Raw genomic sequence first — 26,309 nt, 5'->3', positions numbered from 1 at the left:
TTGCTCTTACCCAGGTCCTATGGTCCATGCAGAGACTGAAGATGGGAAGAACAGTTGGTTTTATATCCCACTTTTTACTACCAAAGGAATCTCAGTGTGGCTTATAATTGCCTTCCCTTCCTCCCCCAACAACAGACACCCTTGAGGCAAATGAAGCTGAGAGAGCTCTGAGAGAACTGTGACTGGCCCAAGGTCACCCAGCTAGCTACACATGGCGTGGGGAATTAAACCTGGTTCTCCAGATTAGAGGTCGTTGCTCTTAACCACAGTACTACACTGGCTTCTGCCACGCAGAAGGCACAAGCAGCCTCCTGTCACTGCTGTCTGTTTCAAAACTCAGGAGGAAGAGAGTAAAACAACTCTTCCATTTGCTTCTGCATTTGGTAAAGAAAAACAGGTGGTTCTTCTCCCTTCCTCCAGAACACAGCACAGGAGAACTCCTTTCCTCCCAAAAGTTCTCTCTGGGGAGGAGGGCTGGATTCTTGCCCATGAGCTGGATTCATCACAAGAAGGGGCCTGACTGACATTTGTCTCGAAACTTCCCATGTGACCTCTTCTCTCTTATGCATTAATCATTTTCTTACTGTTCTGTATCTTCAGTATTCTCTTCCCTGCCAATACCCACACTGCTCCATCTTTCTGTATTTTTAAAGACCATAGAAGACTCTTCCTGCAGTGTTCAAGGAAATAATTTGTTTCACCTTTTCTGACTAGAAAACAGTAGAGAGACTTGCATCTTTTTCATTCTTCCCTTTCACTGGAACGTTTTAAACCACCAAGGCAAGCAAGCCTGCTTCTTAGCTCTGAATGTCCTGGAAATGGCTTCTAGAAACTTCCCTGTCCCTCTTGGGTAGTGAGACTCTGTGGGAACCTTTTGAACTTTCTTTTATCAGCTTGCTATGAGGGCACCAAGAAACACATTTCTTCATAAAGTCAGGAATTTTCTCCCCTGCCCATCCTCATGTGCATATTTCCTGTAACAGCATTTTGGCAGAAAACCTAAGAACAGCTCTAAAAACAACGGGAAGGCAAGAAGCTTATGTGTGACTTTGATAATTGATGCGTTGTGTTATCATTTGTGAGCTCTAATGTGACTGTAATTAGACGCTGATACATTTTCTTGTCACAATGCTAATATCACTCTGTTCGAACTGTGCAGCTAAGTAGACTGTGAATATTAAACGCCAGTAATTGTTGGACTCGATGGCTGCTATGTCTGTGGCAATTAGCCAGTGTGTTCCCCTCTCCCCAACACCCCCTCCCCAACATCCCCCCCACATAACAGCAGCCTTCAACAAGAGGAAGAATCTGAGCTTAGGAATGGATTCTTGACTAAATAAGTTAAGCCAGGAAGGGCTTTGGTTTTTTGTTTTTTTTTGTACCACTCTGATTTTTTTAAAATGCTTTTGTTTAAAATGTCAATTTCGAACAGTTCAACTTGCTGCAGTTCCTGCTGTGTTTATTTTATTTGCTGGACCTTTCAGAAGTCTCCTTTAAGACTTTGTATGGACTGTGGCAAGGTTACTTCATTTCCCTTACCCTCTTGGAAGCCTAAAACATTTCACTGTGATTGGGTTTTTTTTGTTTTTTTTCTTTCTTTCTCACACAATAGTCATTGATTTCCTCTTTCTACTCAGTGCTTTGACTTGAGGCAAAAATACATCTGTTTGTGTTAAAACAGCTTCTTTTATAGACCTAACCAGGGTGTTTGCACTAGGAACGCTGCAGGTTTTGGATCCTGCAGAAATGATCAATGATCTTTCAAAGTTCAGCTGTCTCTTAAGGCACTAGCATAGGTATCAAACTTTTTATTGTATAAAGGGCATACAGTGACTTCTGGCATAGACATGTCTATCTGGCTAAGTCTGCCATAATGCTAACCATATCAGCATAGCATAGCTGTGGTCTAAAAAGGACATACCTTATCAGCAGTTTATAGTCACTGGAGGCAGCAGAAGGTAAGCTTGTGTGGGTTGCCTGAATATTAACTCTGAAGGCAGCTGTGAAGACTGCATAATTTACAAAAATGCACCCAACAAGTTAGCTGCAGCCTTGTAGGCTCAGATTCTTGCAGCCAAGTTGAGCCTTAACTGTGCTACATCATGATGTAGGATCTGTTGAAAATCCAGCACAGAATTACATTCCAAGTACTTTGGCTTCCCTCAAGACAAAAACCCAAAAACATCTTGCTGAGGACACAATGCAAGGCTTTAAGCAGGACTTCCAGCAGAGTGATAATTTTTCTGTCCCTTGCATAAATCTCTGCCCAAACCCAGGGCTTCTAGCCTCCACCTGCCAATTCTTTCAGTGATTTGCTTCCTTCCATCCTTCCCTTGCAACAAGCTGGGTAGTCAGCTCTTGAGTAAGTCCCTGCAGAGAAAGTGGGATTTTCACCAATTTCCCACATTGTTTCCTGTCTTTGAAGATGACCACTTAAGTATTTAAGTATTTGAAAGGTTGTCATTTGGAGGAGGACAGGATGCTGTTCCCATTGGCTGCAGAGGAAAGGACACGCAGTAATGGGTTTAAACTACAAGTACAACGATATAGGCTAGATATCAGGAAAACATTTTCACAGTCAGAGTAGTTCAGCAGTGGAATAGGCTGCCTAAGGAGGTGGTGAGCTCCCCCTCACTGGCAGTCTTCAAGCAAAGGTTGGATACACACTTTTCTTGGATGCTTTAGGATGCTTTGGGCTGATCCTGCATTGAGCAGGGGGTTGGACTAGATGGCCTGTATGGCCCCTTCCAACTCTATGATTCTATAAGACTGTGCTGGACTCTGCTTGTGCTGGGCTATTGGGAGTGGGGGAATAGAGAAAAACCAGCTGACCCGTGTCAGTCGAGTGCCCTGTTCACTTTTCCATATCCTCAAAATGGGAGAATGGACTAATTGCTTGGGGAGCTAAGCTGTCTTTTGCAAAATATCTAATTGTTACAATTGGAGGGTGGGGAGTGCTAAATTCGCATAATGCCATATGCAGTGTTTAAGTCCCTTTGAGAATGTATTATAGATTTTCTTTTGGCATCCAGCTTGGTTTTAAAAAAACAAGAGATTAAAATGTAAGGTAAGCTTCTTGAAGATCCTTCTGCATTTTATGTGAGGGTGGTTGTGCATGCACACTGCAGTGCTTTTGAAAAGTGCATCTGGGTAGTTTGTGAAGGGAGATTGCAACAGCTGCCTTGTTCTGCGTCAAGAATATCTAATGTGCTATGATATGTGCTGTTTTCCAGGGACTGGAATTGAGCTAGGGACCTTACTATCAACATTGGTTCCTTTCTCATTGCCTGGGTCGGCTTTCTGTGCTGATTTCTGTCTTCTCTGCCCACAGCATTTGCTACTTCAACCGCGTTTTCTGGGAATGGGGGGATGGCGTCAAGGTGCACGACTCTCAAAAAAGGGAAGATCCAGAGAAGTTATCCAAAGAGGCTGTCTTGTCCTTCATCAGACTCCATTCTGCCTCCGACCAGTCTCTCATCAAGTCCTAGGGGGCAGGGACAAAGCCTGGTGTGGAAGCTTCAGACAAGGAGTCGAAAAGTTTTCTTCAACCAGATGCAGAGAGTCACTGGAAGAAACTGCTGTCGAGGACGGACAGTTGGGCGGTACAAAATAAACAGGACAAGGCTTTGGACCGCAAAACAACACTGGACATAAGTGTTTGTTCCTGGCAGCATCTGCTTCAAGGGATCACGAGGCGAGACTCCTGCAGCAGAGGACATTCTTCTGGATTGATCCTCCATCATCCTTGCTTAGGCTTCTCCAACCCCTGCTTTGAACATAGCCTGGCTTGTGGCCCTTGTGTAACTGGTAACACACCAAACAAGAGGACATGTACTGTTCTCCACTGAAAGGGTGGAGGACTCTGTCACTGCAGCCAGAATTGTTCAATGGGGTGTGACGAGAAGGCAGAGTATATTTTGAACAGTTTCACATGGACTCATGATGCCTTTCTGTGTGACAAGCCTCTAATGCAAGTGATACATTGGGAAGTTGTCTTTTGCACTGCCTCCTTGGCTCATGGCCCCAGCCTAGGGCATTCTGGGTGGTGTCTTAGTAAGCAGAAGTCGGGCAAACATTGATAGTAACAGCTTAGGGAGCAGTGATCTTGGGGCTGCCTCAAGCTGAATGTCATGGTTCTGGGCAAATAGACAAGGCCGCCACCCTCCAGTGTGGCCTCGTTGGATATCCTTTGGCTCTTAGAAAGATGTTTTGCCTTTTCTGTGTGCTTGAGGCATATCCTATGGCTTTCCCTAATACAGGAAGATGGGGAGATCTGAAGTTGGGAGGACTGGTGGTCGTAGAGAGATTTGACAAGCACGTGGATTGGCTGAAAGATTGAAAAGACCTTGATGTGATCCTTCCAGTATGACGCAACTGCCCTCAAGAACTTTTTCTCAAGTCATTTGAATTCTTAAAATAGGTATGAAAACGTATCTGTGGATCAAAAATCTTGTCTGGCGAGAAGGCTCAGAACTGTGACTAGGGGATCTTTCATGTTTTCTCTGGTAACACTGAAAAATAGCCTATCTTTTGTGAACGCTCTTTTGTTCAGGATGGGCTGTCAGGTGCTGGGAACAAAAGGCTATTTGAAGGTGCACGGCTGTGCTTTCCCCTTGTTGGAACTTCATGTAGGATCTATGGAAGGTGTTTGCGTTCTGTTCTCTAATGGGAGCCAGCTGTTAATATTGCAAGCCAAGGGCTCTAGCTTAGGCAGTGAAGTCCATTAAGCATTTGCAAGTTGGCAATAAAGGATAGTATTGATTGGATAGGACGGGTATTGGTTGTAGAGGTTGTGCCTTAAAGAAGTTTCTCAGGCCCTCCTAAAGTGGTAGGCACCAAACAAGCCTCAGCCCTTCTCACACCAAAGCAGTCAGGGAAGGAATTATGCAAAGGGACATGGTTTGTCTGTGAAGGAAGGGCTGGATCCTGGGTAAGACTCGCCTTTACTTAGCCTGGGCAGCATATTTGCCTGTAAACTTTATAAACTCTTAGAAGCTTCCTTAAGGAGTTGTGCACACATTTTGTGCTCAGGTGTGGCATGTGTGACAAAATCTCAGGCAAAGTGAATAGGTCCAGTCTTTCAAACCTGGTATTCTCCCTGTGACTGGAAGATTCCACATATGTCACTTGAGTTACAGAAGTTGCCTAGTTTAACCAGTGTTGCAAAGCATAAATTAAAGTTCTTTGGTTCTTACTGGAAACTGGTACAAAAGGGAGTTATAGTTTGAGTGAAAGCTGCTATGTACAAAGGTGATTTTAGGTGTGAGGAGGGTCACTTTGTAATGCAGCATCGTTGTTGAGGTCCAGTATGTATCCACAAAACCACTATGTGCAGTGTATTTGTGGCTCAGAAATGTGCAGGCTTCAAGTTGGATTTCCTTCCCTGTCAAAAAAGGCTCTCTGTTTCAAAGGCCAGGCAGAATACGATATAGTTCGATCACACTAATCGATTTCATATGGGACAAATGTGGAAAAGTAACATCTGATACCTGCAATTTGAACTTCATGGTGTTCATTTTTTAAAGTATTTTATTTATAAAAAAAGTTGAGCATGACTTGAGCTGCTTTTCCTTGTGAGTTCATTAGAAGGCAACTTCTAAGACGAATGAACATTCTTTTGGTCACTTTTTTGTGATTGACAGTGGACATCCTTTTTGAGGTCAGAAAGGATGATAGTATGGGAGAACTAGAATTTCACATATCAATCCATTATTTTGGAGAGATTTGTGGGAGAGGGAGGGCATTAGTGAACAAAATAGATTCTGAAACATTTGTTCCGCCATTTACCTACATTGTAACTATTGTTCTCTTGTGACAGGGAAGGTAATCACTATTGCTAAAAGCTCTGATGTCATCTTGGGGTCAAGATCCTTCCATCTGAAAGTATACTAGGATCTTTAGCTTTGTAAAGACAATTTTAAGAACCTAGCAATTGAAAGGCCACATGCCTGAAGAAGACAAAGACTTTAATGAAAATTAGAACAGCTTAATCCAAGTGCAGACATGACCTTATCATTAAAGGGTATTATAAAGATTAGTCTGACTCTGTGGATAATTCAAGCGTCCTCTCCTGTTCTCACAGCCTGGGCAGGGGGGAAGACAATATGTCTTGCAACAAAAAATGTTTATACAATCCATTCTGTGAAATTGTGTTTCAATTTTTGTTTGTCCTTCCCTTTCTTTGTCTCCATATTACCAATACAGTCCTGGTAATTCAAAACTGTGCTGTGTTCTTGGCTTAAATGAATTTCTTAGCACTGTGCTCTGATCTCAAGAAGAAAAATTGCGTCCTGGCCTGAACATCATATAGAGAAACGGGGAAACTGGAATCTACTTGAAATCGTCTGCTTGATCGGTGAGATTAATGTGGTGCTTCGTTGACTGTTTCACATGGGCATCTTCTTGGGTTGCTGTATTCAATATAAAAGCAATTAGCCCTCTGGGGAAAATGCATGGACCAAAAGAGTAACACAAAGTGCATCTTCCATGGCATATATTCAAAAGACCATTGTTTTAAAAAATGTTTAAATCTTGCCTCATCTCTGTAAGTGTATGCACACCCTGATGGAAGGAGGGCTTTAAAAAAAGCTATGGAAGCCTGATTGCAGTGTATGTGTGTATGCATTCACACACGATTTACTAGCCAACTGTTTTGATTCCATTAAACAGGCCAGAAAACATTACAGCCCCCATGCAGTGGTAAGTGCAGTCACATCACAGCTGATGCATGGCAGCCCCATGGGGTTTTCAAGGCAAGAGACATTCAGAAATGGTTTTTCAATGCCTGTCTCTGCAGTCTCCCATCCAAGTCCTGAACAGGGCCCACTCTGCTTAGCTTCCAGAATGATCAGGCTAGCCAGGGCAGGGCTACTACTGCTAGTTAGGTAATCACAAAAAAGGAGGACAATGATTGTTTAAATTGTGACATTGGCCAACTCACATCACTGTTGTCCCATGCTATTACAGTGTGTTTGGCCTGCCCACACACATTTGTGGCAGCCTACGGTGGGCATGACTGTGGCTTGTGGGCTATGCTGCCCAGTGCCAGTTGCCTGATAAGCCCAAATTTGGTGTGCACTTTAGGGTTGGCCATGGTCAGAACATGGATGAGAGACTGTCAAGGAAGGCAATGGCAAACCACCTCTGTTCATCTCATGCCTGAAACACCCTGTGGTAGGGGTGGCTGTGAGTAACGTGTGACTTGGTGGCCTGTTCTTCTGCCTAGTACTAAAATTTAGTAGGAAAAAACATCATCTAAACTGGGAAAAGGATTTAATCTCCCAAAATGCCTCAGGTCCTGGGACAGTTTGAGAAGGTGATTGTGCACAGGTGGACATTTAAAATCTGGGGACATGCAAATATCTCTTATTTATTTTAATTAATTTATCCAACCATTTATACTCCATTCCCTAGAGACTCATTCAAATTACTCTCTGGACTGAAGAGCTTCCATCAAACACGAGCCCTGTCTCCAAACCTGCTGTTGCTTTGCTAAGGTGCTGCCAGGGTGAGACTGGCCTAGGCCAGGAAAGGCCAGAGTGCTGACAGACCAGTGAGTCCTTGGAGAGAAGCGGAGGAAAAACACAGGCGGCTCTGGCAGTCAGTCCTTAGGGAGGTGTCCGTAAAATCTGTTACATTGTCCAGCAGGTGTAAATCACCAGCACCAAAACCACAAGGGCTATCGAGAGTGCTGCGTTCTTGCGATTTGCCTGACGAAGCATTTTCAGTTCTTTCTCTGAAAGAAAGATTGGGGGGGGGGGAAATACAATAGATATCTATTTAACCTCAAAAGTAAAAGCAATCTCCCGCTTAAAGCTTCTTACTGGTTATTAGCTTATCTCTCAGAATTGGGATCTTAGACAAATCTCTCAACCAGTCCCTGGCAGCTGTTGGAAGTGCTCTCCATTTATTTTCCTCAGTGCTGCCTCTATCAACTCCTATTAAGGAGATGGCAACATTTCCCTTTTACAAGCCGCCTGCTTTCCCCTTTTCTGCCCCCTGCTTTACAGGTGGATAACTTCTTCAGGCAAAGGTTAGGTTGTAGAGCCTAGGCCTAGTCAGCAGAGTGAATGAAGGTCAAGTCAGAGCCCAGAGGCCTTGTTACAACCACCGTGTGAGGTTTCATTTTCCACTTGGCTGAACTTTTCATACGGCTTTTACAAAGTGAGAACAAGCTTCATTTTGTGGAGAGGGAACTCAATCTCCAGCGACAGTTAGTCTTGCCTCACTGGTGTGATTTTCATAGACATTCCATGGCTCCTGTTTTCCTGCTCAATTCTTAGGAGGGGAACAGAAGAAAGTCAGGCACTTTTAGAAACCCACCCAAAGATGTGCTGTCCTTTAACCTGTGATGACTACGACAGGATTATGATGGTAGGATTGCTTTGATGTGTGATGGGACGCTCATTCACACTGGGTCACGAAGGGTCTTGCTCTGGGTGTGTGTGAGAATGTGTTACAAGCTTTTCAGAAGTTGCTCGTGAAATTCCTTTTACCCCTACAGTTGGAATTGGCCTGCTTGTTGAAACACAGTGCCCTTTTGGCAGCTGGCTTCTTTATTTTGGCAACAATGAACTGAATGACTCACTGACCTTCACACCTCTTTGGTTCAAAATGCATTGTTAGCTGTGGCGTGTGCCTTGCTGACTGAGCTTATTGACCACAATGCCGCCTAGAGTGTGGCCTGCTAATCTTTGATGCTGGATTGCGTAGATACTTCAGGCAAAGGAGTATGCTCTTGCTAGGCACTCAGAAGCAACGGTCATGTTTTCTGCTAGTCTGTGCCTCAGCCTGTGTCATAAATTAATGGATTACATTGTGTGTGTGTGTGTATGTGTGTTCCTAAGAGTGATGTTCCTAACTGTGTTGTGAGCGTTAAATGACATCTCCATATGTATTCTACCTTAAATCCCTTGCAGGCAGAGTGGGATTGAAAGGTAAACAAACCCCCGTCCCACTTCAGTCAACGTCATAGCAACAGTTGCATTGCGGCTGCCTTGATGCACTTATCTTGTTGCTGCTTCCGCTGCACAGCAATTTAGGCTAATTCTGAAACAATTTCACTGCTTTCATACCACTTGGTAGAGGTTAGGTTGGGAGGACTGCAGATTTGACAATAGGATCATTGTTGTCAATTGCAGAGGCTGCAGAGGTCAGAGCACAACTCAGCTTGCAGCTGCCAGAGGAGCAAGCTGAAGGGGAAGCTGGTGGTGGTGGTGACACCAAGAAGGCTCAGACAGCTGTCCCTGTGCATTTGCTGGCTCCCTGAGGAAGGCTGCTTTGCTGAGATGAGCCAGTTGTTCTAAAGCATGGGCTGGATGGTAATTCATCCTAGCCATGACACTTTGGTGACAAGGTGGAGCATAAGAACTTGCTCAAGGGCCAACAACAGAGCATAGAAGCCAAGGCTTCCTGACACTGGAATTCAGTTGCTTCCTGACACTGGAATTCAGAGGTTGACTGCCTCTTAACGTGGAGGTTTCCTTTAGTCTCCATGGATAGACCTGTCCTTCAGTCTCAAACCCTATGCACCTGAAACCACAGACTACTTGAGATAATGCAATCTGTTGACAGTTTTCCCAGTAACACTATTTTGGCCACTGTGGATGTCAAGTCTCCATATAACAAAGTCTACCACAAAGATGGACTACAAGCCATTAGGAACATTATCTGTGATAACATGACTGCTGACCTCGCTTTCAAGCTCTGCATTTTGTCAGATTTGGTGATAATTTATTCCGTCTGATCAATGACACCACAATATGCCAGCATTTTCATAGCTGACCTAGAACACTCCTTCCTCAGCGTCCATCCACAACACCCTCTTCCCTCTGTTCTTGGGACTTAGTTATGACATTTTTATCATCTGAACTCAAGGGAAAGAAGTGCTGGAGAAATTACGGCAGGCCTTCAGCAACTTCCATATTACCATCAACCTGATGATGGATCAATCCAGACAAGAAACGTGTTTTCTAGACACCACTGTACAAAGACACAAAGGAAGCATTCAAAAACCTCGTATCGGAAACATACTGACCACCAAACATATCTACACATCTCCAGTCACCATCCTAAAGGCCCTAAACAATCCAGCACTGACAGCCACATCTAAGACCCCTCTTGACAGATTCTCATCTGCAAGATCTACAAGAGACATTTTTGGAAACGGATCAACAAACTCAGCATGATAACAAGGGATAACTTGCTACAAGGTAGGCCAGAAAACAATGACAGAAAACCACCGGCAGTCATGTACATCTGAAATGGGACAATGATATCCCTTTTCTGCCCACATACAGCAGCCTAACTAAACAACGTCTCATCCTCAATAATGCACTTAACACAGTCGCGGACCCCGTAACCTGCAACAAACCAGGATGCCTATTTTAGCCCTGTATTCACCAACTGCTTCAGTGACTCCATCCAGCCACCTCATTCTTTGTCGTCCCCTTCTTTTGCCCTCAATCGATCCCAGCATTAGGCTCTTCTCCAGGGAGTCCTTCCTTTTCATGAGGTAGCTAAAGCAGTGATCCCCAAACTTTTTATCACCGGAGACCGGTCAAAGCTTGACAATTTTACTGAGGCCCAGGAGGGTGGGGGTAGCCTTTTGCTGAGGGACATCACTGCTGCCGCCTGAGCCCCTGCTCCACTTGCTTTCCCGCTGGCGCCCCTGACTTCCTGCCACCCACTGGGGGGCGCTGCCAGCAGCAGCTGCGCAGTGCCTTGCCGAGGGGGAGCCCCAGCCATGGCGGCCGCCAGAGAGCACCAAAGGTGAGCCGGCGGCAGAGTGGCAGGGCAGCCCCCGAGGCAGCAGCCAGGGAGGAGGACAAGGAGGAGCCGCGGCCCGGTACTGACTGATCCACGGACTGGGACCGGTCTCCAGACTGGGGTTGGGGACCACTGAGCTAAAGTATTTGAGTTTCATCTTCAGGATCTGGCCTTCTAAGGAGCAGTCAGGGCTGATCTCCTCTAGGACTGACTGGTTTGTTCGCCTTGCAGTCCAAGGGACTCGCAAGAGTCTTCTCCAGCACCAGAGTTCAAAAGCCTCAATTCTTTGACACTCGGCCTTCTTATGGTCCAACTTTCGCAGCCATACATTGCAACTGGGAAGACCATAGCATTGACTAGATGCACTTTTGTTGGCAGGGTGATGTTTCTGCTTTTTAGGATGCTGTCTAGATTTGCCATAGCTTTCCTCCCCAGGAGCAAGCGTCTTTTGATTTCTATTCTGCAGTCCCCATCTGCAGTGATCTTGGAGCCCAGGAAAATAAAATCTGTCACTACCTCCATTTCTTCCCCATCTATTTTCCAGGAATTGAGAGGGCCGGATGCCATGATCTTTGTTTTCTTGATGTTGAGTTTCAAGCCAGCTTTTGCACTCTCCTCCTTCACCCGCATCAACAGGCTCTTTAATTCCTCTTCACTTTCTGCCAACATTCTACAAGCCATCTAATGTCAGCAATGCCCTTCGACTCTGTACAGCAGATCAGTCTCAAGGCAAAATAATACACTGGCATAAATCCAACATTGAAAAACACAACATTCAAAATGCAGTGGGAGAATGTTTTAATCTTCCCGGAAATTCCATTTCTGACCTAAGAGTGGGAGGCCTCAAGCACAGAAACGTCAAGGGGAGATTACAATATGAGACTGCTTAACATGAGTTCATTCAGAAATTCAGAACTGAACCCCCACCACCCCTGGCCTGAATAGGGATATATGATTCTTGCTACAAATGCTGTTTTCCTACCTCTAAATCTTTCTCCCGTGTTCTAATTAAATTGAATACATTTTGCATTGTATCTTTGCAACTTGACCTCTTTCTTCGCAACACAAGGACCCGGTGATCTCTGTTCCTACTTGTATCTGAAGAAGGGAGCTTTGGTTCTTGAAAACCTATACTCTGAAAATATTGTTGATTTCTAAGGTGCTACTGATTTGAATCTACATGTTCCACTGCAGACCAAAATGACTACCCTCAGGAACTATGAAGAAAAAGAGTTGATTTCTATACCCTGCTTTTCACTACTTGAACAAGTCTCTAAGCAGCTTACAATCACGTTGCCTTCCTCTCCCCTCAACAGACATCCTGTGAGGTAGGTGGGTGTCACAAATCAAGGCAAGTCTCTCATGAGATGTAAGACAACTGAGGCATTCTTTAGAAAAAAGAGTTCAAGTTATTTTATTAGATCGAAGAAGATACATCTGGAAGAATCATGATATAAGTCTATAGCTAAGAACTGGCCAGTCCTAGAGTACATATAGACAGATGCCCTTCCTCACCAATATACCATTTTCCCACCATTAGCTAGACCCATGGCAGAAGGGCTTTTATCTTCAAAGGACAGCTAGAAAAAAGTGAAATCTACCTAGTGGCCAAAAGGCAGTCTGAACTACTGGTTGGAGCCATAACATGTAGAGCAAGAGATAGTATCATGAAGGACGTCTTCAACTTCCTGGAAACAGACGACAGTGTGTATGTGAGCACTGAGAGCCAGACACAGAGGAGGAGGAGGGGGGGAAATCAGGATTAGAGCCTAAGAGCTTCGAGGACTCTGGTTCGCTTATCACCTGAATTCATGGCATGTAGTATGGGCTACATGACAATGGGGCTGAGAGAGCTCTGATAGAACTGCTCTGTGACTAGTCCAAGGTCACCCAGATTAGAGGCTGCCGCTCTTAACCACTACACTAAATTAGCTTTTTCATGAATGTGTCTAATCCTCTTTTAAAGCTTCCTGGGCATTGCATCCTAAGGGAACAAAGTTCACATTGTAATTACTCATTATGTAAAGAAGTATTTCCTTTGTCGGTCCTGCATCAACTGCCCATTAGCTCCATTGGATGCTCTTGAGCTCCATTCGTTTGGGAATTGGAGAAAAAGTGTACTGTGTCCATTTTCTCTTCCCATATGATTTCATAAGCCTTTATTATGTCTCCCTCCTCCGTTCATTGTCTCTTTTATAAACTGAAAGGGTCCTGGCCCTTCCTCATAAGAAAAATACTACTGTCCCTAATCACAGAATCATAGAGTTGGAAGGGGCCATACAGTCCATCTAGTCCAACCCCCTGCTCAACACAGGATCAGCCCTAAGCATCCTAAAGCATCCAAGAAAAGTGTGAATCCAACCTTTGCTTGAAGACTGCCAGTGAGGGGGAGCTCACCACCTCCTTAGGCAGCCTATTCCACTGTGACTGAGAAATTTTTTTTCCTGATATCTAGCCTATATCGTACTTGTAGTTTAAACCCATTACTGCGCATCCTTTCCTCTGCAGCCAATGGGAACAGCATCCTGCCCTCCTCCAAATGACAACCTTTCAAATACTTAAAGAGGGCTATCATGTCCCCTCTCAACCTCCTTTCCTCCAGGCTGAACATTCCCAAGTCCCTCAACCTGTCTTCATAGGGCTTGGTTGGCCCCAGATCATCCTCGTCGCTCTCCTCTGTACCCTTTCAATTTTATCTACGTCCTTCTTGAAGTGAGGCCTCCAGAACTGCACACAGTACTCCAGGTGTGGTCTGACCAGTGCTGTATACAATGGGACTATGACACCTTGTGATTTTGATGTGATGCCCCTGTTGATACAGCTGTTCATCTTGCCTTCCCTCTTCTGTACTTCCCTCCAGTTCTGCAGTGTCCTTTTTGAAAGACAATGATCGGAACGGCAGACAGTATTCCAAGTGAGGCCTCACCTTGGATCTATACAGGGGCATTAGGGTGTACTGGTAGTGTTCAATCCCATCCCTAATCATCACCAGCACAGAGTTTGCCTTTTTCACAGCTTGAAACACACCAGGTTGGCACTGTTACTGTGCTGTCCCCCCACTGTGACTCCAAGCAGAGAGCCTGACCCTAAATTAACAGTACCAAAATCAGGTGAGCAGGGAATCGTTTTTGGTTAAGCACCTGGAAGAATTCCCCCAATGTTGACATCTTTCATGCTTTGAATATATTTTGATAAAAGCAGTCTGAAACCTCAGTCACTAAAATAAGCTGGCTGTGGTAGGAGGCTGAGCAGTTGCAACCCTGGTTTTTGCCACCAGAGCAGCTCTGGGGTCTTCTAGTCAACTCTTCTCCCCTTGGTTCTTATCTATCTGGCTTCCTGTCTAGCTATGGGCCACAGAGAGCCTTGGTGGCTCTGGGGACTGATCTCAGTTTGCAGTCTGACCATAAGAAAGGCTCCCTAGAAATATGCAGTATCTGTCAGGGTGTTCTGACACAGCTGATCACCCAGTTTTACTGGGACATAACAGTACAGGGATGAAGGGAGCGCTTTAACGGTTTGAATCTTTATTGGGGGAGCTGTTTATGAGATTTTGGCTAGTTATGTCATGGTACTGTTTTTAGCTGTCACCGTTAGCCACCTGGAGTCATTCAGAGGAGAGGGATGGGCTGAACCACAGATCCCCTGCCAAGCATACCTCATAAAATATACTTTACAATCCAGCCAGTATTTGTAATTCAGAGAAAGGAATGGGATGGTGAAGATTTGCCAGCAGGTGGCAGCACAGCTTAAATAGCCAAGAGTAGGTAGGCTGCTGATCCAGTTAACGTTCAGGGCTTTTTAAGACAACAGGTAAGAAGTGAACATAAAGTAGCAGTTGCTCAATTGAGACCAGTGGCACATTATTATGTCCATAGGAGAGGGGAGTAATGAGGGGAAAAGTTTCGCTCCTTTTATTTAGTAAGAAGATTTGTACACTGCAAAGAATTAAGCAAAAACAAGTGGGAACCCACAGGAAACTTGCAGAGCGGATGCATCTCTTCCTCTCCCTTTGCTTCCTCCCTCCTCCTCCATCAACCTACCCCCTATTTCCTTCCTTCATTTTCATTATCCATCTCCTTATTTTGCCCTCAGTTCCTTCTCTATCAATGTATCCCACCCTTGCTGCTCTCCCCACCTACCTTCCAGCAGATAGGTGGTGGGTACTAGCAGGGGAGGGGTGTGTGTGGTGAGGACTTCCTTCCTGGCGCAGTGTGTGTGTGTGTGGGGGGGGGGAGTAAGATTTGTAGGAGATTTGGGATTCTGTCTCAGACAATCGGCCTGCGTTAACTTTGTCATGGTGTTTGCTGCAGTCTTTAGTTACTCACTGCAGTTTTACCTGTCAAGTCCCCCCAAAAAAGCCATGCAATACCTTTCCTTAAGATCAGCCAAAATGGCACAAAACTGTGCTAACTTTCGAGTATCCTACACTTCATAAGACTGGTTGTGTTTTCCTTTTTTTACTACAGGTAGGAGCACAAAGAGGAAAGATACTTTAGACCATGATCTTCAGATCTGCCAGGTGTATCTCAGACCTAAAAATGATAGACCAGGCATGTACTTGACATTCACAAATAGCCTCTCTTGCTTACTAGAGCAATGGGTATAGCTGCCTCCATCAAAAAGTCTATCCGTTACTTCCCTGACACACATCCACCACTCTTTCTGCAAAACAACAAACAAACCAATATCACAAGGGGAATGTCCTTATCTAGAAGCTGTTTTATATCAGGCTTCAGTGTTTGTCTTGACATACAGCCACTTAAGTGTAAGCACCTCATTTCTCTCACCAGGGGGCACCCAAAACTTGCAAGACTAGCATTTGTAAAATTGCTTCCTCTTTAGAATTTTGAATAAATGCTATCCAGATGAAGGCCTGCAGAAATGAATCCCATGCAACCCTCTAATTATTGAACAGTCAGCCCCTTTGATGGACAAGCGATATGTGGAGATTTGACAGATTGCTCTGCATTTCTGTTTAGTACAAGGGCAATAAAAGATGGCCTTTCCTTGGATATTAAAGGGTTTGGCCTCTCTGTCTGAAGGTACAGACCCACAGGCAGTCTTATCAAAGAGGGTTAATGGCTTTGATTAAGAACACAAGAAGAGCCCTGCTGGATCTTCAAAAAGGGGACCCGTCAGCTTGACACTTATAGCTGGCAAAATTTTAGTACAAATCAAGCAGTAGGACCTTGAGCAGCTAGAGCAGATGTCTGTAATTACTAATTCTTTTTCAAGAACAAATCATGTCTAACCTTATCTCTAGATCAGGAGAATACTGTGGACATAGTTTCCCTTGATTTCAGACTGATAAGGTTCCACATGATATTCTTATTGACAAGTTGGTAAAATGTGGTATGGATCTTATTACTGTCAGGTGGATCGAGAACCAGTTGATAGATTGCACCCAAAGGGTGCATGTAAATGGTTCATCATCTTCTTGGAGAGGAGAGACAAGTGGAGAACCTCAGGGATCTGTCCTGGGCTCTGTGTTGTTCAACATATTGATAAATGATTTGGATGAAGGAATAGAGGGGGTACTTATTACATTATCAGATTACACTAAACTGGGAGGGATAGCACACACCAGAAGACAATCAGAACACAAGATGATTTTGACAGGCTAGAAAACTGGGCTAAAATCAATAAAATGAATTTCAATAGTGATAACTGCAAAGTTCTTAGGTAGGCAAAATAATATGCATCGCTATAGGATGGGTGACACTTGTCTTGGCAATAGTACATGTGAAAAGGATCTGGGGGTCTTAGTAGACCAGACACTGAATATAAGTCAGCAGTGTGACTCGGTAGCTAAAAAGGCAAATGGAATTTTTGGCTGTATTAAAGGAAGTATAATGTCCAGATCACGTGAGGTAATGTAACCACTTTACTCTACTCTGGTAAGACCTCACATGGAGTACTGTGCTCAGTTTTGGGCACCACAACTGAAGAAAGATGTAGAGAAACAAGTGTGTCCAGAGGAGGGCTACTAAGATGGTGAGGGGTTTGGAGACTAAGTCTTATGAGGAAAGGTTGAAGGAGCTTGGTCTGTTTAGCCTGGAGAGAAGATGACTAAGAGGTGATATGATAGCCATCTTCAAATACTTGAAGGACTGCCATAGAGAAGGTGGAGCAGAGTTTTTTGTTGCCTCAGAGGGTCGGAGCAGAACCAATGCGTTGAAATTAATTCAAAAGATTTTTTGGCTAACCATCTGGAAGAAGTTCCTGACAGTTAGAGCAGTTCCTCAGTGGAACAGGCTTCCTTGGGAGGTGGTGGGTTCTCCTTTGGAAGTTTTAAACCAGAGGCTAGATAATCATCTGACAGAAATGCTGATTTTATGAGCTTAGACAGATTGTGTGTAGGTGGGCAGGAAGGGAAGTGCCAGTGTTTGTCTCTTATGGCCCTTCCTTGCATACCCAGGGAATTGCTGATCGCCAATGTGGGATGGTAGGTGAATTTCCTCCAGGCTAGGCTGGATTCGGGAGATTCTTTTTGGTGGTAGGGCTCACTTGGGCATGAAATTGGGGTCATGGTGGGTAGGCAGGTAGTTGTGGGTTCCTGCATTGTGCACCTGTACTGTGACCCTGGAGGTACGTTTCAACTGTATGATTCTATCAGACCAGTGGTGTCATCTAGACCAGCAGCCTGTCTTGCACAATGGCCAACCAGTTCCTTTGTAGGGCCAACAATAGGACATGGAGGACAAGGCCTCCGCCTAATGTGGCTTCTTGGTTCTGGGAATCAGAGATTAATAGCTCTAAACATGGAGGTTCTCAGTCCCCTTGCTTAGATGCCACTGATAGATCTATGTTATCTATCTAATCACTTTTTAAAGCTGTTTATTTCTCTAGCAGAGAATTCCACATTTTAAACACTCTCTGTGTAGATATGCTCAGAGACTGTACTTCTGCACTTTCATCAAGTCTTGGGATTAAAAACATCTTGTGGCATTCTATATCACTAAAAGGAGAGGAAGTGTTGTATTATGCAAATAGGTTTCATTACCACAGATTTTTATAGCCCCTCATCCTCTGGATAGTGAAACAGCTGGGTCAACAGAATGGCCTGGACAAAGAAATGGACTTGCTTCAAAACTCCTATCAGCCCCTGACCTTAAAGTAGCATCATTTAACCTCAGCAGCAAGTCATAGCACTGGGATGTTAATAATAACCTATTGTATTTGTATTGTTTATGCCAATAAAAGGTTACTGACTGACTGTATTTGTATTGAAAACTGTTAGAGAATGCATGCTGCTTTTTCTAAACAGTCAAAGCCAACAAACACTAAAATGTCTGATGGAGGGAGCTTTAATGGAAATCGTGTGACTCTCTCAGGTGCTGCTATATTAGATTCTAACAGGTCTACTGCAGAACAACACGGCTGCCTTCTGAAACAAACACAGCAGTATCACCTCTGCCCCTTTCTATGATTGTCACACTCTAGTTACCCATTACTCTTTACTCCCGCTTTACTTCTCTGATTTAAAATATTGAATGATCTTTTTCTGAGTAGCTTCCAGCAAAATTACATGCTCTAAATGGAAGTAATACAGTCTGAATGTTATTGCAAAAGGTATGTGTGCTTCTTGTGAAAGAGTGTCACATCCTACAGCCCAAACCATCCAGGTGTGCTCCAAAACTATTCAGGGCCTATTAAAAACCACTGTCCCCAAACACAAGAACAGAGCAATTAAATGTTTCAGGTTCATCCCCCCCTTGCTTCCCTGTGTCTGATTTCACCCTGAGGCACAACAATATCTCCATGCACTTACCATAGTTCTCTGCTTGGGCTGCTAGCAGGCTTTTCTCCTTCTCCAGTGACTTTCTGCAAGGATGCAAAGGAGGGGAAAAAGACACTTCAAAAAGAGCCTTTTCCTTTCTCTAACCCTGCCTTTGTGGTCTCCTCTGGTACAGACACCTGCAGTCCAAAATGGTACCATTCAGAGAGAGCTTTATCACTCTGTCTGCTAATAGAAAGAACTCGCTTTAAGTGTGCTCCCTTCCAGAGGCTTTCACAACAAATGTAGGGGTGGCAATGAGCTCAGTTAATGCATGAGCTCATTAACATATGAATTGGTCTTTGGAGGAGCTCTCTTGAGGAAACATTCTTACCCTTTGCTCTTGTGTCTATGAATCTGTGTCTCGGACTCGGAGCTGCTTCACACAATATGAAATTTCAAGTATAAAAGTTACTTCTGTGTAGGAAAGGCCTGAATCTAGTGTGAGATTTATCACAAGCAATAAACAGAAATGCTCCCCTATTTCACCAATGCTGTATCTGGTGCGAAGCAGGCCTCATTTCAGTAGAAGATCTAGGGAAGCAGCTGCAGTATTTTGCTCCCTTTTGCTTTCCAAGGAGAAGAATCCCAAAGCTTGTGTTGTTAGCTGTGTAAGATGATTAATTAATCCATAGTTTAAAAGCATAAGAACAAAACAAACCACCCCAAAGCTGCACCTGCAGCAACGGTTCCATTATAGCACAGAGGACACGGCAGCTTCCGTGTGGCTGGAAATAAACATGCACCGGCAAATTATCTGCCAGTTCCGAGCAGGCTCTGTGGGATAGCGAGGAAAGGCAGTGAGCGTAATAGGGTTTGCTGTTTCCCCGGAGAGCAAAGCAGCAGCCAGGGTGGAAACGGAGCCAAACCAGACTGCAGAGTGAGTTAAGGGAAGAATGCAAGATATGCTGGCATTGGGCAAAGCAAACGGAGAAGGAGTCTTAGAAGTGCTTCAGAGGAAGAGGAAACAGAGACATCAAGGTGTTAGAAAAAGCCACATTCAGCATATCTTAAAGCACTACTGAACTGCTGCAGCGTGGGAGAGGGATTCTTGGAACCATCATACGAGGGAAAGCCTTGGGGATTAGAAAGAAACCGAGCCCACTGACTGTGCTGGAAGCCAAAGCTTCTGGCCCTCTCCCATGCAGACTATGTGTGTTCCCTGAAGGTGGACGGGATGTTACCAGCTGCTGCTGTGCCAAGTGTCTATCCCCACCTACTCCTTGCAACACTGAGTTTAATACCAAGAGTGAGACATGGCGACACCCAACACCTCTCTGCCTCTGCTGCCAACAGGCAATAAGGCAAGGACCATGACTGCATGCTGAACAGTCTCTGTTAATATTCTGAACAAAAGAGGGCACTGGCTATTGAACTGTGGTGATCGCATGTATCCTTCCATCCAAAGACAGGAACTGCGCCACAGGCAGTAAGCCATGGTTCAGACTCTTAGTATGTCCTAAGAGGTAGTGGGACAATGAAGGAGAAAGACAGAAATCTCTAGGCCCATCTAAAAGTGTGCCTAAACAGCCTGAGTCTTAATCACCGCATCTGCTGGGAATCCAATATTAATTACTAAACATTTGTTTTAAATAATTGAGATCCAATAATTTCATCAATGCTGAAGCAACAGCTATTTTTCTTCATATGCTTCCAGAACAGTGACACTGGGAACCAGTGTCTGCACCTGAACAATGAGAGGGCTAGAAAAAGGCTGCCTCTTCTTTGGGAAGCGCCTCCCTGAGAATCTGGCCTCCTCCCCTTTCTAGTTTATAAGAAGCAAAGAGAGACTGGTGAGATTTTGGAAGCCAGTCGGCTAGTTGTAAGTTGCCAAGGCTACAAATGAGGTGCCAAAGGCCATAGAGCAATGGAAAGCAATGGTCATTTGTAGCTGCTTTCTCACAGCCAGGACTCAGGAGGTGTGAATGCTGCACTGGGGGTGGGGGCTTCATAGAAGAAAGGCAGCAGGTGTGGAGAAGGGATAAGCACTCTCCTTTGCAATTTTCTGCAGCAAATTGCCATCCACTGGGCATTTGCCCAGCAGAGGGCCAGGCTTAAGATCTCTGGTATTCCGAAGGAGGGCTTAAGAGTGCTTGCACAGCTCCTTGCCCCTTCCCTGCAACGAGGAGGCCAAGAATAAATGATGCAAGGATCAACAGAGAATATCATTTCCCCAGATCCACTCCTCCTCTGAAAACTGACTAGGCGCTGTGTTGTCCTGCACAGCAATTAGCATGCTGTTGGTGCTGGATACATACTCCAACAGACTAATGGTAATATATGATGGCAACAAAGCCTGCGGGATGCCGCAAAATTTGGCATTTCTAGGCACCCGGAGATCAGTAGATAAAAGGGTATTCGCTAGGTTACAAGGGAGAGGAAAATTACTTTTGTGCAGAGTGAACAAAGCACTTAAATGTAACTAATCAGCAGTCTCCAAATGTTAATGGGAACAAAATAACTAAAGTAGTAGAAGGATAGTCCAAAAAGCACTGGTACAAAATGCACATGAGGGTTCTCAGTATGTGTTAGTGGTGCAGTGAAGGGCAAGACTCAAGTTTAGTTCTTCTTCCACTTCCCATATTCACAGCCAGCTCCTTTGAAAAGAAATTTCAGCCAGGAAAAACTCACCAACTCTATCCAGGGCCATTTCTAGACAAAAAACTTTGCCCACCCATGGTTTGCATGAGCAACAAATGTCTGCAGCTCCATAAAACAATGAATGCACTCTTGAAATTCCTTGCAATACCTTCCCTCAGCAGTCAGTTCTTTTCTCCGCAGTTTAAAATCAACTTCTTCCAAGGTCTCTCTGCACTGGGACAGCTTCTCCTCCAGCCTGTCTATCTGAAACACATAAGAAAAACAATCCAAATCTTTTTTTCATCAGATATCTTGGGGAAACAAGGGATTTTGAATACTGACATAACCACCCCCCCCCCCAAAAAAAAAATCCTGGTTGCCATCCAGAACTTTAGATACTACCCGCTACGTGAGACTACTTTCCATTTCACATCTAGCTTCAGATGGAGAGCTATGTTGGTTTGAAGCAGCAGAACAAAGTTAGTGTCCGGTCAGAACATATAAAACTTTGTTTGATTTTTGATTGTGAGCTCCATGTCTGAAATTATTATATGTTGTTGGGGGCTTCACATTTTGTGATTCTTATGCCACCAACCAGGTCTCATTTTACACTACTATTATATTTGTTCATATAGTTTATTAGACCACTGATGAAAACAGAGCCAGCTTGGTGTAGTGGTTAAGAGTGTGGACTACTAAACTGGATTTGATTCCGCGCTCCCCCAGATGCAACCAGCCAGCTGACCTTGGGCTCGCAATAACATCGATAAAGCTGTTCTGACTGAGCAGTAATATCAGGGCTCTCTCAGCCTCACCTACCTCACAGGGTGTCTGTTGTGGGAAGAGGAAAGGGAAGGGGAATGTAAACTGTTTTGAGATTCCTTCGGGTAGAGAAAAGCGATAAAAACCAACTCTTCTTCTGCTCTGGGTTTAAATGCGTTTGGTCTGTGGTAATACCATGTGCAGTCAATGAGACTGTACATACAATATTGCACAGAATGGATCTTGTGTTTTAATGTTGTTTTTAATCTTTTAAATAATGAACTGCTGAACTGCTTAACTCCTATTTCTCCTGTCTTCTCTTGTGAGGGAAATAGTGATCAATGTGGCAAAAATGTAACACAACATGGGGGACGGGAATGGATCACTATTGGAACAGTCCACAAGCACCTAGTTTAAATGAAACAAAGTCTTCTGAACTGCATCCAAGGGTACTAAAAGAACTTGCAGATGTCATCTCTGAACCTCTGTCCATTATTTTTGACACTTCTTGGAGAATAGGTGAGGTGCCAGACGATTGGAGGCGGGCAAATGTTGTTCCCATCTTCAAGAAAGGGAAAAAGGAGGATCCGGGTAATTATTGACCCATCAGCTTGACATCTGTAGCTGGCAAAATTTTTGAACAAATAATCAAACACTTAGTCCTTGAGCAGCTGGAACTGAGAGCTGTGATTTCTAAGACTCAGCATGGGTTTCGCAAGAACAAGTCATGTCAGACTAACCTTATCTCTTTTTTCGAGAAAGTGACTATCTTGCTGGATCAGGGGAGTGCCATGGACATAGTTTATCTGGATTTCAGTAAAACTTTTGATAAGGTTCCACATGATATTCTTGTTCACAAGTTGGTAAAATGCGGTATGGATCCTAATTCTGTCAGGTGGATCAATAACTGGTTGACAAAGCGTACCCAGAGGGTACTTGTTAATGGTTCAGCATCTTCTTGGAAAAGAGTGACAAGTGGAGTACCCCAAGGATCTATCCTGGGGCCTGTATTGTTCAACATATTTATAAATGATTTGGATGAGGGATTAGCAGTGGTCCACATGTGTGTGTGTGTGCCTGGGTGCGGGGAAGTGGCGGCAGCGCGATTGGCCGGGGGGGCCAGGGGGGTTCGGCTGTGGAGGCGCGGTGTGTTTGTGTGCCTGGGTGCAGGGAAGCGGCAGCGGCACAGTGGCACAGTGGGCATCGGGAAGGGACCCCGGGCAGGAAAGGAGCACATGGCAAAAAGATTATGAAAATGCATACCAAATTTGATACATTCTGACCCAACAGGTTTTGTACCAAAGAGGTACATGAAAGATAATATATTTTATAGTAGGTACATTCAAATTTGTGAACAGGAGAAAGAAAGCAGTGGTTTCTATGTCTAGATGAAGAGAAAGCATTTAATAACTTACTATGAACTCTCTTATTGAATGTTTTAGAATATATGGGCTGTGGTCTTGCATATTGGAGCTGAATATATTTGAACCAACAAGCAGAGATTTTAATGGGAAATTAACAATCTCAATTCAGATAGGAACACATCAGAGATATCCTTTATTCCCTTTATTCCTATACTAGGAATTAAGCCCATTTTAATCGTAAATAAAATGGGCGCTAGCGAGCAGTCCGTGGGGAAGGCTTCGCAGGGCGAAGGCTTCCTGGGGATCTGGGCCACGACCAGGGCTGTTCTCCCGGTCGCGTGCCGGGCTGGGGCGGCCGGGAGAAGTGGGGGAGGCGGCCCCGGATGCCGGGGCGTCTTCGGTCCTACCGGCGTTCGCTGGAGGGGGCTTGGGGCGTGGAGGAGAAGGTGGAGAGCGATCTGTTGATGGCTGGGCGCGGCTGCGGCTTCCCCTGGCCGCAGGAGTGGACTCGGGGGATGGGCAGGATGGCAAGGCCGGGCCAGCGGCGGGGAGAAGGCAGGGACTCACCTCCGCAAGCTGGAGCGTGGCTGCCTGAGTGAGAGGCGGGCGGCGGCTCGGCGGCGCCCTTGCAGTGGCGTCCGGCAGCAGGAGGAGGACGTGAAAAGGCAGGCCATGGGCCATTGGGGCGGCTCGGCGCCAGCATCCTCCTGTTGGCGGCCATGTTGCAGCGTGGGCGGCGGCTGGTGTTGGTCCTCGTCGTGTCGGCAGCCATGTTTGGGTGCAGGTGGCGGCGGCGGCGGCAGCAGCAAGCATGTGTGAGAGGGCAAGGAGGTAAGCGGGCTTCGAAGGTTGGGCCATGGGCGCAGCGGCGGCGGGGAAGCTCAGGGACAGGCGGTGAGGAGGTAAAGCGAGCGCGGGGGGTCCGGGCATGGGTGCGTCGGTGGCAGGGAAGGTCAGGGACAGGCAGGGAGGCGTTGAGGCGCAAGTTGGGTGGGGTGGGGTTGGGGGGACAGTTAGCGGGCGATGGCGGCAGTTTCAGGACGTCGTAGATCGGGGTGGCGAGCAGGGAGGGGCGGGGTGCGAGTGGGAAGGGTGCGGTCGTTGGCGGGCGGGCAGGCGGAGGAGGAGTGAGTGCCGTAGGTGTGGAAGGGCATTCTCTGGGCAGAGGGGAAGCGATTTCCCCCGAGGCCAGGGAAGTGGGGTGAGGCTCCTCCCTGGCGGCCATCCGTGCAGGATGGCGGCTCGGGCGGAGTGGAGTCTGTGGCGCGGTGTCTGGGAGACGGGCCAAGTGTCCAAGCTTCGCGCGCCTCCCAATTGGACACTTGGTCCTGGAGTGCCACTCCGAGGAGCAAATCAGGAGCCGTTTCGCGGCTCCTGATTCGCTCCTCCGAGTTTTTATCCCGGACACAGCCCGCCCTAACTCCTCCCCACCCCCCCTTACTCTTTTATTCAGTCCGTGGCGCCCGTGGCGCCACGGGCGGTTTAAAGATTATTTATATTAGCAACAGAAGATTTTAGGTATAAAGTTAGACAAGATGACAGAATTAAGGGAATAAAAGTGAATGATGCCAAGTTCAAAATGAACAGATACACATATGATGTGGTTCTAAAAGTCCTGAATCCCCAGAAATCATTGCAATATGTAATTGAATATAATACAGAATTTGGATCTCTATCAGGATATAGCTCATATATAGAATCAGTTAATATTCAGGACATTACATCTGGGACAGATTTTAATTCTATTTCATTACTAGACATTCATACATTATATATACTACTTATCTAGTAAAGGTGTTAATATGTAGATGTGGTAAGAATGTTATGTTGAATATGTATTAATGATGAAACCAGAGTAGTCAAAATAGATTTTTATGAAGTTTAAAACTTAAAATGATTAATATAATTGTACAGAAATAGGTATTGTATTATTATATATAATAATATCTTAAAAACATAATGAGGGAGATGCCAGGGAAACTATTATCCGCCCCATACATTATGTATTGAATTGTCTTTGACAAATCCTTATCCATGGTTCCTCTATATATTTGTGAAACTGCCTGGAGGGTGGAACATGTCCGGCTGTTCAAGTTGGCTGCACCCCGATTACCCCTGCAACCCTCCATCCCTGGACTCTAACCTCTTTGCTGTCAAACGCGCCTCAGTGCTTGGAGCCAGCAGCAGGTAAGTGGAGAGAGCTCTGAGCAAAGGGTTGTGGTGGAGGGCCTGCTAACAAGAGCCTCTCGGCCTGCTAAGCAGGGCCTGCTAACAAGGGCCTCCTGGCCTGCTGACTGCCTGCCTTCCAAGGAGCTCTGTCCCGGCCCTGCTAACGAGCTGGCCAGCCCCCCCCCCCCCCGCCCCACTTGGTCTGGCTGTGAGCTGCGGCCCAAAGCCACCTTAAGCTGCTTGGCCGGGGCCAGGGGAGGGGACCCTTTCAAGGCCCGTTCTTTGAAGCTAGTGTAATGTTATATATCCCATTTTTTCCCTTTTGCTCTTTTCTGTACATCACTGTTTTTCTAAAATTAAAAGCACACACATTATCATGTACTAAAAACATTTTTAGAACGAATACAAACTTCCACATCTTAGACAAAAATGAAGCTGAAGCCAACTTTTGAACTCAGATACATTTACTTTATTTTATTTATTATATTTTTATACCACCCTCCAATGAGGCTCAGGGCGGTTTACATAAAACATGGAGAGTATACATTGAATCATGGTACAATAATAACAATAATTGTTACAGTGGATTCCCAATGAAACAGCAGGTTTACAACAGTTTATAACTAACAAAATAACTTCTATAACTTCCAGCATAAACCCTTAGGGAGGTCAGTTTGGATTCAGATCATTGTGGAGGTAACTGGGGAACCAGCGGATATTGTTTGGTCAGTCTGCCTCAACCAAATACCTGGTGGAAGAGCTCCCTTTTTACAGGCCCTACGGAATTGTGGGAGTTCAGGAAAGGGCCTGATTCCCTCTGTGAGTTTGTTCCACCTGGTGGAAGCCAGGATAGAGAAAGCTCTGGCCCTCAATGAAGTCTGATGTGCTTC

General features: G+C 45.2%; 2 protein-coding genes across 4 annotated transcripts in view; one reads left to right on the top strand and one right to left on the bottom strand.

The window, feature by feature from the left end:
• The window catches only part of CMTR1 (cap methyltransferase 1), a 43,306-nt gene extending 37,086 nt beyond the window's left edge, over positions 1-6,220 (top strand). For both annotated transcript variants that reach the window (XM_077342180.1, XM_077342189.1), the window contains exon 24: positions 3,332-6,220. In XM_077342180.1, the coding sequence (XP_077198295.1) occupies positions 3,332-3,488 (157 nt within the window). In that variant the 3' untranslated portion in view covers positions 3,489-6,220. The remainder of the gene's footprint in view (positions 1-3,331) is intronic.
• CCDC167 (coiled-coil domain containing 167) overlaps positions 5,948-26,309 on the bottom strand; it is a 33,337-nt gene continuing 12,975 nt past the window's right edge. The window contains exons 2-5 of one of the 2 annotated variants that reach the window (XR_013231849.1): positions 21,294-21,388; positions 18,539-18,591; positions 7,478-7,735; positions 5,948-6,410 (exon numbers count right to left, since the gene is read on the bottom strand). Coding sequence is in view for 1 of the 2 variants with exons in the window: in XM_077342203.1 (XP_077198318.1) it covers positions 7,632-7,735; positions 18,539-18,591; positions 21,294-21,388 (252 nt within the window). In the remaining variant the exon portion in view is untranslated. Of the gene's footprint in view, positions 7,736-18,538; positions 18,592-21,293; positions 21,389-26,309 lie in introns of both variants that reach the window. The other variant, XM_077342203.1, reaches the window with a different exon arrangement.

The sequence above is a fragment of the Paroedura picta genome, chromosome 1 (genome assembly GCF_049243985.1).
Source record: "Paroedura picta isolate Pp20150507F chromosome 1, Ppicta_v3.0, whole genome shotgun sequence".
Classification (NCBI taxonomy): Eukaryota; Metazoa; Chordata; class Lepidosauria; order Squamata; family Gekkonidae; genus Paroedura; species Paroedura picta.
The sequence above is the reverse complement of the archived record's forward strand: the minus strand, read 5'-3'. Positions and strand labels throughout refer to the sequence as shown.